At 33.8% G+C, this 11,708-nt stretch overlaps 2 protein-coding genes across 2 annotated transcripts; both read right to left on the bottom strand.

Annotated features, from left to right (window-relative positions):
• Positions 1-9,002: 9,002 nt before the first annotated feature.
• On the bottom strand, positions 9,003-9,686 carry LOC133813891 (uncharacterized). The gene is made up of 2 exons (XM_062246924.1): positions 9,519-9,686; positions 9,003-9,440 (listed from the first exon to the last, which is right to left on the bottom strand). Exons 1-2 carry the CDS (start codon positions 9,684-9,686, stop codon positions 9,003-9,005), a joined length of 606 nt encoding a protein of 201 aa, XP_062102908.1.
• An 81-nt stretch (positions 9,687-9,767) lies between these two features.
• LOC133813890 (uncharacterized) lies at positions 9,768-11,420 on the bottom strand. The gene is made up of 2 exons (XM_062246923.1): positions 10,438-11,420; positions 9,768-10,263 (listed from the first exon to the last, which is right to left on the bottom strand). Exons 1-2 carry the CDS (start codon positions 11,418-11,420, stop codon positions 9,768-9,770), a joined length of 1,479 nt encoding a protein of 492 aa, XP_062102907.1.
• Positions 11,421-11,708: the final 288 nt, after the last annotated feature.

The raw sequence follows: 11,708 nt of genomic DNA, 5'->3' as shown, positions 1-11,708 counted from the left end.
TAAATTTTTATCCGTTAAGATCTACTTATAAATCAATTCTCTTTAAACCACAATGTTTTAAATTTTGAACCACAAGGATAAATGGATTTAAATTTTGATTCATAATTTATAAATTTATATCCATTAAGTTATATTTATAATCCAAGTCTCTTTAAACCACAATGTTTTAAATTTAAACCACTTCCTTACAAATTTAAACCACAAACGAAATGGCATCAATTTTTGAACCACATGGCTAAATGGAATCAAATTTTGAACCATAATTTATAAATTTTTATCCATTAAGCTGTATTTATAATCCAAGTATCTTTAAACCACAATGTTTTAAATTTAAACCACTAAGCTTTAAATTTAAACCCTTAAACTTTAAAATTAACCTCTTTCATAAAAATTTAAACCACAATCCGTATGGCATCAAATTTTGAACCACATGGCTAAATGGAATCAAATTTTGAACCATAATTTATAAATTTTTATCCATTAAGCTATATTTATAATCCAAGTCTCTTTAAACCCCAATGTCTTAAATTTAAACCACTAAGCTTTAAATTTAAACCCCTAAACTTTAAAATTAAACCACTTTCATGAAAATTTAAACCACAATCCAAATGGCATCAAAATATATCAATTAAGCTCTATTTATAATCCAAGTATCTTTAAATCACTAAGCATTAAATTTAAACCGTTAAGCTTTAAATTTAAACCACTTGCATAAGAATTTAAACCACAAACCAAATGGTTTCAAATTTTGAAGCCCTAGGCTAAATATCATCAAATTGTGATCCACAATTTATGAATTTTTATCCACTCAGCTCTATTTTTAATGCAAATTGCTTTTACCCTCAATGTTTTAAATTTAAACCACTAATCTTTAAATTTAATCCACTAAGGTTTAAATTTAAACCACTTGCCTTAAACTTTAAACCACAAGGCTAAATGGTATCAAATTTTTATCCATTAAGCTCTATTTATAATCCAACACTCTTTTTAACCAACTATGTTTTAAATTTAAACCCCTAAGCTTAAAATTTAAACCGCAAGCCTTAAATGGCTTAACCTATGAACAACTAAACTTAAATGATATCAAAATTTAATCAACAAGGTTTAAGTTTTAATTCTTTAGGCTTAAAACATAAACATAAACGTTCTCTGTTTAATCATTACGTTTAAAATTTAAACCCCTATCCTTTAAATTTAAATCAGAAGTTGTGATTGGAAAAAAAAAATTATAAACCATTAAGCTTTAAATGTAAACCACTAAGGTTTAAATTTAAACCACTTGCCTAAAACTTTAAACCACAATCCAAAAGGCATCAAATTTTGAACCACATGGCTAAATGGAATCAAATTTTGAACCACAACTCTAAATGGAATCAAATTTTAAACCACAATTTATAAATTTTTCTGTTAAGGTCTATTTATAATCCTAGTCTCTTTAGACAACAATGACTTAAATTTTGAACCCCAAGGCTAAATGGCTTCAAATTTTGAACCATAATTTATAAATTTTTAATCATTAAGCTATATTTATAATGCAAGTCTCTTTAAACCACAATGTTTTTAATTTAAACTACTAAGCTTTAAATTTAAACCACTTGCATAAGAGTTTATACCACAAACCAAATGACATCAAATTTGAAACCCCTTGGCTAAATGGCATCAAATTCTGAACCCCTGAGCTAAATGACATCAAAATTTAAACCACAAGGCTAAATATCATCAAATTTTGATTTACAATTTATGAATTTTTATCCATTCAGCTCTATTCATAATCAAAGCCTCTTTTACCCTCAATGTTATGAATTTTAAACCATTAAGCTTTAAATGTAAACCACTAAGGTTTAAATTTTAACCACTTGCCTAAAACGTTAAACCACAATGCTAAATGGTATCAAATTTTTATATAGTAAGCTCTACTTATAATCAAACTCTATTTAACCAATTATTTTTAAATTTAAAACCCTAAACTTTAAATTTAAACCTAATTTCTTTATTGGTGAAAATTTTTAGACCAGAAGTTGTTAGTGGCAAAAAAAAAATATATATATTTTATGTATGAACTGGGCGCCGCGGCCCAAATAAATTAGAGTCGCGGCTCGCAGTGACATTATTTGCCATTTTTTGTTACATTCTGAGCGCCGCGGCTCTAATATCTAAAGGTTCTGTGCGCCACGGCGGGGTAAATGGCACCAAATTTTAATCGCGCTTTTAAAAAATTTATCCATTAAGCTCTATTTATAATCCAAGTCTATTTAAACCACTAAGCTTTAATTTTAAACCGTTTTGCTTTAAATTTAAACCACTTTCCTAAGAATGTAAACCACAAACCAAATGGCATCAAATATTGAACCACTAGGCTAAATGGTATCAATTTTTGAACCACAAGGCTAAATAACATCAAATTTTGAACCACAATTTATGAATTTTTAAACATTCAGCTCTATTTACTATCCAAATCTCTTTTACCCTCAATGTTTAAAATTTAAACCCCTAAGCTTTAAATGTAAACCACTAAGGTTTAAATTTAAACCACTTGCCTAAAACTTTAAACCACAATTCAAATAGCATCAAATTTTGATCCCCAATGCTAAATGACTTCAAATTTTGAACCACAAGGATAAATTGAATCAAATTTTTATACATTTAGATCTACTTATAATCCCAATTTCTTTAAACCAAAGTTTTTTAATTTAAACCACTAAGGTTTAAATGTAAACCATTTTCCTAAAACTTTAAACCACAATGCAAATGGCATCAAATTTTGGACCACATAGCTAAATGGAATCAAATTTTGAACCACAAGACTAAATGGCATCAAATTTTTATATATTAAGCTCTATTTATAATCCAACTATCTTTAACCAACTATGTTTTAAATTTAAACCACTGAACTTTAAATTTAAATCACAAGGCTTAAAATTTAAACCCCTTGCCTAGAAATTTAAACCGCAAGCCTGAAATGGCTTAAGCTATGAACCAATACACTTAAATGACATCAAAATTTAATCCACAAGGTTTAAGTTTTAATCCTTTAGAATTAAATCATAAACATACTCTCTTTAATCATTACATTTTAAATTTAAACCCCTATTCTTTAAATTTAAATTTAAACATAATTTCTTTATTGGTAAAAAAATTAGACAAGAAGTTGTGATTGGAAAAAAAAATTATATATATTATTAAGGGTACTAACTGTGCGCCGCGGCCCACATCAATTAGAGCTGCGGCGCACAGTGATTTAAATTGTCATTTTTTTCTTTCATTCTGAGCGCCGCGGCTCTACTGTCTAAAGGTGCTGTGTGCCGTGGCGGGATAAATGGCATCTAATTTTGAACTCAAATTTAAATTATTTTTATCCATTAAGCTATTTTTATAATCCAAATCTCTTTAAACAACTAAGTTTTAAATTTAAACCGTTAAGTTTTAAATTTAAACCACTTGCCTAAGAATTTAAACCACTAAGGTTTAAATGTAAACCACTTTGCTTTTATAAGGGTGTAATAAATGCAGTTGTAGAGGAAAAAAAAAGTTTTTTCTCTCTCTTGCAGCGAGTGCTGTGGCCATGGCAGGGAGGGGGAGGAAACGAAATCCGGTGAAGAAAATCATCACTCCAGCTAAGGAGGAACGAGATCGAGCTAAGAAGAAAGGACCGTCTTCATCTGATGTGGTCAAAAAATCAAAATCTATGGATGAACTGCTGGGTATAGAACCTATTGTTTTTTCGGATGACCAAGAGGAGAACTCTGAAACCATTCTCACTTCTCAGGAGACGGAAGCTGAGTTGCAGAGGCGTTCGGAAATTAGGAAGCAATTCTCAGAAATTATGTCAAAAGCGGTTAAGTCAAAAGGTATTAATGGAGATCCTTCATCTTCGTCTAACTCTCAGGGACTGTTCGATGCGGCTAAGGATATTACAAGGGAGACTGTGAGGGTTATTCCGGAATCGGTGATTCGTGAAGATCTGGTGAAAATTGAGGATGAAGACATTGAAGATGAGGTTAGTTACTGGAATTCATCTGTAGTGTGCTGAGTATTGGGGGCTAATCCTCCGATTCAAGTAATGGAAGGTTTTTTCAGGCGCATCTGGAAAAATTCAGGGGTGGATAAAGTTAGTATGTTGAAGCAGGGTCTCTTTATAGTGCGATTTACAACTATGGAGAATAGAGACAAGGTGCTTGCAGGAGGATATCATTTTTTTGACAGAAAACCATTGATACTAAAAGCTTGGGATCCTAATATTTGTCTTCAGAAGGATGATATTAGATCAATACCCATTTGGATTCAAGTTCATAACCTTGATCTAAAATACTGGGGTAGATCTCTTTACAAGATAGTTGGGCAGATTGGAAAGCCTATCAAAGAAAATACAACCACTAAGAATAGAGATCGTTTGCAATTCGCTAGAGTGATGGTGGAGGTAAATGTGTCACAGGATTTTCCCTCAACCATTAGTTTTCTGAATGAAAAATCTGAAGTTACCCGTTTGGATGTTATATATGAATGGAAGCCTACTTGTTGCTCAATTTGCAAAGGCATGGGGCATGAGGATACCAATTGCCGCAAGAATCAACAGAATATGACTTAAGTGAAAGCAGTGTGGAAACCCAAGATTTCCTCTCAGGTGACTGAAGAACAGAATAAGGAAAACAAACCTGGACAGGAAATTTCAAAGATCTCGGCACTGGGGAGCTCTAATGTCATAAAAGAACAGAGCACTGATAAGGAAGGATTTCAGGTGGTTCATACAACTAGGAAATTTATAAACCAGAAGGTGCCTATAGTCAATATGGGTAATGCTTTTGGAGTTCTTGGGGATGCTACAGAGGAGTTAAGGTTTGGTCAGATTCTGTGTGAATTGGGTAACAATATAATGGGAGGGGGAGTTCCTCCAGCTATCAATGGATAGAATTCTAACATGGAATGTGAGAGGTATCAATAAGTTGCAGAAACAACAAGAGGTTCAAAATTTTATATATAATAAAGGAATTGGGTTGGTTTGTCTGCTTGAGACTAAAATAAAAGAATATAGAATGGGGAAGATTTATTTGAAGCTGTTTCAAGGTTGGTGTTTCACAAGTAATCTAGTTTGGCATCCTAAGGGCCGAATTATATTAGCTTGGAAATAGGAGGTTTTTGATGTTAATGTGTTAGTGAGTTCGGATCAGAGTATTCACTGTTTTATTCAGCCAAAGAGGGAGAGTGGATTTCATGCTACTTTTATCTATGCTCTTAATAAGACTAGTGAAAGGAAGAACTTATGGGATACCTTGAGAAGTTTTAAAAGGAACTTATCTGGTCCTTGGATTATCTTGGGAGATTTTAATGCAACTTTAATGGGGGTGGACAGATACTCAGTGAAGGGTCATAAACCTGGCTGTCAAGATTTCAAAGAATGCGTGGATTTTTGTGAGCTTAGGGATGTCAAATATTCAGGTAATTTTTACACTTGGAATAACAAAAAATATGGAGATGAAAGATTTTATGCTAAATTGGATAGAGTTTTATCTAATCTGGAATGGAATGCTCTTTTTTCGAATTCTGAAGTAGTTTTCTGGCCAGAGGGAATTTTTGACCATAGTCCAGCCATTCTGTCAGTTTATCCGGAGGTAAAAGGGGGGAAAAAGCCTTTTCGATATTTTGACATGTGGAGTACGACCCCTAGTTATCAAGAAATAATTTCCAGTTCTTGGGCTAAAGAAGTTTCGGGTACCCCTATGTTTCAAGTTGTCCAGAAACTGAAATTCTTGAAAGGAAGACTTAAGGATCTGAACAAAAATCATTTTGAGGATATTCATGGCAAAGTTTTGATTGCTATGAATCACATGCATGAGGTCCAGAAGGCTCTTCAACAAGATCCATTAAATGTTTTGAAAATGGAGGAGGAGTTAAATGCCTGTGCTCAGTACAGGAAATGCCAGGACATATACAGGGCATTTTTGCACCAGAAAGCTAAAGTAGCCTGGATCAAGGAGGGTGATGGGAACACTAAGTTTTTCCATCAATGCTTGAAACAAAGAAGAGTTCATAATACTATTTATTCCATCAAGGACATACATGGAAATTGGGTGGATTCTAAAGAGGGAGTTAATGAGGCTTTCCTGTCTTTTTATAAAAATCTCTTAGGCTCTCAAAATTGTTCTCGGAGTAAGGTGCTAAAATCTGTTCTGAGTATGGGACCTATAATTACTCAGGAGCAATCTCATTTTCTTCTCCAAGAATATTCTCCTGAAGCAGTTAAACGGGCTATCTTTTCCATTCCTAATCAGAAGGCTCCGGGACCGGATGGTTATGGAAGTGGTTTCTATAAAACTAACTGGGATATTATTGGAGGGGACGTTTGCAAGGCTGTTCTATCATTTCTCCATTCGGGTCATTTTCTCAAAGAGGTAAATAACACTTCAATTACACTTATTCCGAAATCTAATTGCCCAGCAAATGTTAGTGATTTTAGACCAATCTCTTGCTGTAATGTATTGTACAAAGCAGCCACAAAACTTATCTGTGAGAGGCTTAGAACTATTTTACCAGATCTTATAGCCCAAAATCAAGGGGGATTCATTCATGGGAGATTTATCGCCCATAATATCATGATTTGTCAGGATATTGTGAGGCATTATAGGAGGAAGAGTGTTAAACCCAGCTGTATGATCAAACTGGATCTGAAGAAAGCTTATGATACAGTAGAGTGGGATTTTTTAGAAGAGATGCTTTTGGGACTAAATTTCCCTAGGAAGTTTGTTAACCTGATTATGATTTGTGTCCATACTCCTCATTTTTCCTTGTTGTTAGATGGCTCATTACATGGTTTTTTTGAGGCTAAAAGAGGTCTAAGGCAAGGGGATCCTTTATCTCCGCTTCTATTCGTCATTTGCATGGAGTACCTATCTAGAATCTTAGCCAAGACTGCCCGCAAGCCTGATTTTCAATTTCATTACAGATGCAAGGAGCTAAATTTGAATTACCTCTGTTTTGCTGATGATGTTATTCTGTTTTGTAGAGGTGATTATAAGTCTATTGTGCTTCTCTTGCAAGGTTTTAAAAGGTTTTCTGTCACGTATGGATTACAAGCTAATGTGAATAAATCAGAGATTTACTGCCATGGTATGCAAGATGATGAAGTGAGGCGTATCCTCTTGGTCTCGGGTTTTATTAAAAGTCAGCTGCCTTTTCGCTACCTTGGTGTGCCGATCTGCCCGAGGCGAATTAATTCAGAAGAGTGTTCTGTTTTGGTTGACAGGATGGTTCATAGGATTCGGATTTGGAGCACGAGACACTTATCTTTTGCTGGAAGGCTCACACTTATTAATGCTATTTTAGTAGCCATCCACTTGTATTGGGCACAGATTATGATTCTCCCTAAGGCTATTCTTGACAAAATAAATGATATTTGTAGAAATTTCCTCTGGCATGGCTCGGCTGAATTCAGTGGCCCTGGTTTAGTCTCTTGGAATAATGTTTGTAAGAGGAAATCTGAGGGAGGTTTGGGATTAAGGAACATTGTTTATTGGAATTATGCAGCTATTGGAAAACATGTGTGGCATATTTCAATGAACAAGGAGAATCTTTGGGTGAAGTGGGTGTATTCGGTTTATATTCAAAATCAAGATTGGTGGGAGTATACTGCTCCCATAGACAGCAGTTGGTATTGGCGTCAGATAGTGAAGATTAAAGAGAAAATCAAAGGCGTCATTAACAAGCAAAGGTTTGAGAATAATTATTATTCCATAGCTGACATATATAAAGCTCTTGTGGACAACTCTCATTCCAGATTTGCTTATAATGATCTTTGGAACAAATTAAGTGTTCCTAAGCATAGATTTTTCATCGGGTTGTATTTGCTCAGGAGATTGAAGACCAAGGACCGTTTGAGGGAGCATGGAATAAACATTGATCCGGGCTGTAGCATCTGTGGAGTTGAGGTGGAAATTCATTCTCATCTTTCTTTGGCTGTTTCTTCAGTGACAGTTGTGTTAAAATTCTATTGAGTTGGCTGGAAATCAGGACCAGATTCTGTACAGTTGAAGGTATATTCAAATGGATAAAAAGGTGTAAGCTCAGTCGTTTCCAGAAATTTGTTTATTGGTCTATTCAGTCTAGTCTCATCTGCCATATTTGGAGAGTTTGTAATATGGCTGTTTGGGAAGATATGGTTTGGTCTGTTCATTTTACGATCCAAAGGATTAAGTGGACTGTCTATAACAGAATTCTTTATACAGTTTCTACAGGAGTGAATGAGAAGGATTGGGTCTGGTTTCATAAGGTTTTTGACTGTATCTAGGCTGTTGATTCTCTGAGTTTTTTATACTTTGTTGATGGTTGTGTTGTAATTAGGTCCTTGGTGTAGCTGTTTAATCACAGCTTTGTACATTTGGTTTATTTGGCAATACAATTGACTCACTTACCAAAAAAAAAATGTAAACCACTATCATAAAACTTTAGACCACAATGAAAATGGCTTCAAATTTTGAACCACATGCCTAAATGGAATCAAATTTTGAACCACAAGGCTAAATGGTATCAAATTTTTATCCATTAAGCTCTATTTATAATCCAACTCTATTTAACCAACTATGTTTTAAATTTAAACCCCTAAGCTTAAAATTTAAACCCCTAAGCTTTAAATTTAAACACCTTGCCTAGAAATTTAAACCGCAAGCCTTAAATAAATAAGATTAATTGATAAATTTGTCATAATTTCTAGATGATAATCTATCATCTTTTATAACATTTTTCTGTCAAATTCATCTCTCACTAATATCAATTCCTATTTTTCATAAATTAAATACATAATAATATAATAAAAAACAAGATGTACTTTAATAAATGTATAAACATTCTTATCCACAAGTCCACAACGCAACAAATATGTATAACATTGCATCTTTATAGTCTTTAGACTGCAACAGATAACAACAGTTCATGCTTTCATGCATAATGCCCTGTACTCAAGGGCAATAATCAATCTCAATGATCATGATATGTATGCAATTCACAACTCAATGTTATCCTTCTTTTAGAATTGGTTGGCTTTTACAATTCTTTCTATTATGTCCCAATGTTCCGCAATTTCCACACTTGACTGTTCGAACATGCTTGGGAAATTCTCCTGTTGATGGAATTCTTTTTTTCTTGGGACGTCCTTGTTTTACTTTGAATTTTGGAGCTTTCATGCTATCTCCTTTAATTTCATCTGGGACACTCCAATCAACTTTATCTGGAAGAGGATTAATTGATCCTGCATATGTCTGTTTCAAAACAGAATTTTTATACCAATTTGAGCAAAATTTGTACTTGTCCAAGTACTTGCTTTCAATTGTTGCAATAGCATGTGCACATGGAATTCCCTCTAGTTGAAATTCATTACATGTGCACATATGTTGTTCCAAGTCGACAACAAACACTCGATCACCATATGTGACACTAGATTTCATTGCATCTACCTGTGAAACAATACAATTATTAAGCAATAAATTTAAAAGCCAAACAAAAAGAAAATAAACGTAACTTAAATAACATACCTTCATTCGAAATGCCACATCAAGTTTGATCTCCATTTCATCATTTGCCCATTTTGTCACCTCAACAAATTGGTTAATTGCTGCTTCTTTTCTTGTTGAAAACCATCTTTGAAGCATCTCTCTTATAGCTTCTATTAACGACGTTATAGGCAATTCTCTCGCATGCATAATTGCTGCATTTATAGATTCGGCAATGTTACTTGTAAGAATGTTATACCTTTTCGTTGGAAAGAATGGCCGAGCCCATTTTTATGGTTTTGCTTCCAAAAGATAAGTGGTCATTTCAGGGCTAATTTTCTGTAATTCAGCCATGGCAGAATAATATTCTTGAGCTGAGTACGCTCTTGAAGCAGTTTCAAATATGGCATGCACATGTAATCCCCTAAACTTAGTCCTTAGATTTTGCTTCAAATGATAAAGACAAACTCCATGATATACACCAGGATACACTTGTTCAACTGCATTTTTGATGCTTTTATGCCTGTCAGATACTATGCACAAGTTTTCTCGATCTCCTATTGCTTCTTTTAGTCTTGTAAAGAACCATATCCATGCATTGTCATTTTCTGAATCCCCAATTCCAAAGGCGAGCGGAAAAATTTGATTGTTTCCATCTTTAACACAAGCTGCATACAGTGTACCTCCACATTTCGTTTTTAAAAATGTTCCATCTACCACTATAACTGGTCTACATTGCTTCCATCCATCCAATGAAGCACCAAAAGTAATAAACATGTATTTAAACCTGTAAAATTTAAAAAAAAAAAAAAACAACCAATTCCTAGAGATGTAAGATATGGATTGTAAACAGTTAAGCCCTGAATATAGGAATGCAAATCATAAATATTATTCATACCTGTTTTCTTCATCTTTACATACTCTTGTGATAGTTCCTGGGTTGGCCAACTATAGCATATACAAATATGAAGGCAACAATGCATAACTTTCCTCATTTGACTCTCTAACATCATCAGCTGCAAGTGTTTTTGCTCTCCATGCTTTATTGTACGTTACACCTACCCCATGTTCATCTCTCATGTCTCGTATTATTTGCCTTGGTCGATAGGTTGATCCTGGGTCACGAAACTTCTCTTTGAAGTAACTACTGATGACTTTTGCACTTGCTTGTCTATTTTCAAAATTTCTGTGATTTAAGGAGCATGTGTGGTGTTTATGGTATTTGATAACTCGAAAGTAGTCTAATACTTTTGAGCTTCTTGCACGTACATACCAGCCACAATTCTCATCTATGCATTTTGCCCAAAATGCTTCTGAACATGATTTTTCAATTCTATACTGAAAGTGTTTCTTGATGGCTATTTTCGCAAGTGTATGTTTTAGATCAGTCTTATTCTTGAAAACATAATTGACTCTTATGTCTTCAATCTCCATATTCGGCAGCACATGCAGAGGTGATTGAGCTTCTTGCCCATGTTCTGTAATTTTGTTGGATTCTTGTGTTGAGGCGCTCTTCATCTTGCTAGTGCTTGCAGTATTCGTATTGGGGTCTGTGAGAGTCAAACTGTGACTTGTTGCATTGCTTGCTAAAGCAGATGGAATGCTAGCTTCTCTTGGCAAAGAAATGGTTTGATTTCTCTGTTCTACTTCAATGATGAGAGGACATTTTTTCAACTCTTCCACAGTCTTATTCAAGTTTAGATAAACTTGTAAATTCTCAGCACTTTCTATCTTCATTCCTTTGCTTGTATCCATATTTGCATCAAAAATCAAGTTTGTTGAAATCAATCTTTCATTCAATCTGAGCTCTTTGTATATCTTGTTTACCAATTCCACGTACTTGATATCCTTTTCCACCATCAATATTTTCACTTCATGATCAATATATTTGTTGTTTGCATTCCATCTTCCGTTAAAAACTACAAATAACATTATCTTATCCATTTCCTGCAATAAAAAATAACACAACCATGAGAGTTTATTCCTTTATCTTGGATAGAAATTAAAAAAAAAAATCAATTCAATATACTTTTTGCCTTAACTTCACTCAACTCAAGGCAAACACAATTTTTGCAAAACTAAGTGTCAATAATATTTGTGACTCAATAAGAAGAATCAAAGTAATGCAAAAGATGTTTATCGTGAAGATGAAGATAATAATGTTATTTTACAACAAAATTTAAACCTCAAACATTCAATGGCTAAAAATTTAAACCTCAAACATTCAATGGC

Source organism: Humulus lupulus, chromosome 2 (genome assembly GCF_963169125.1).
Source record: "Humulus lupulus chromosome 2, drHumLupu1.1, whole genome shotgun sequence".
Lineage (NCBI taxonomy): Eukaryota > Viridiplantae > Streptophyta > Magnoliopsida > Rosales > Cannabaceae > Humulus > Humulus lupulus.
The sequence above is the reverse complement of the archived record's forward strand: the minus strand, read 5'-3'. Positions and strand labels throughout refer to the sequence as shown.

Excerpts from the sequence above, each read along its gene's own strand:
- LOC133813891 (XM_062246924.1), bottom strand. The coding sequence starts at position 9,686 with ATGCATGCGAGAGAATTGCCTATAACGTCGTTAATAGAAGCTATAAGA. Across the intron at positions 9,441-9,518 it reads ATGTGGCATTTCGAATGAAG|GTAGATGCAATGAAATCTAG; the intron begins GTATGTTATTTA and ends ATTGTTTCACAG.
- LOC133813890 (XM_062246923.1), bottom strand. The coding sequence starts at position 11,420 with ATGGATAAGATAATGTTATTTGTAGTTTTTAACGGAAGATGGAATGCA. Across the intron at positions 10,264-10,437 it reads GCATTGTTGCCTTCATATTT|GTTTAAATACATGTTTATTA; the intron begins GTATATGCTATA and ends TAAATTTTACAG.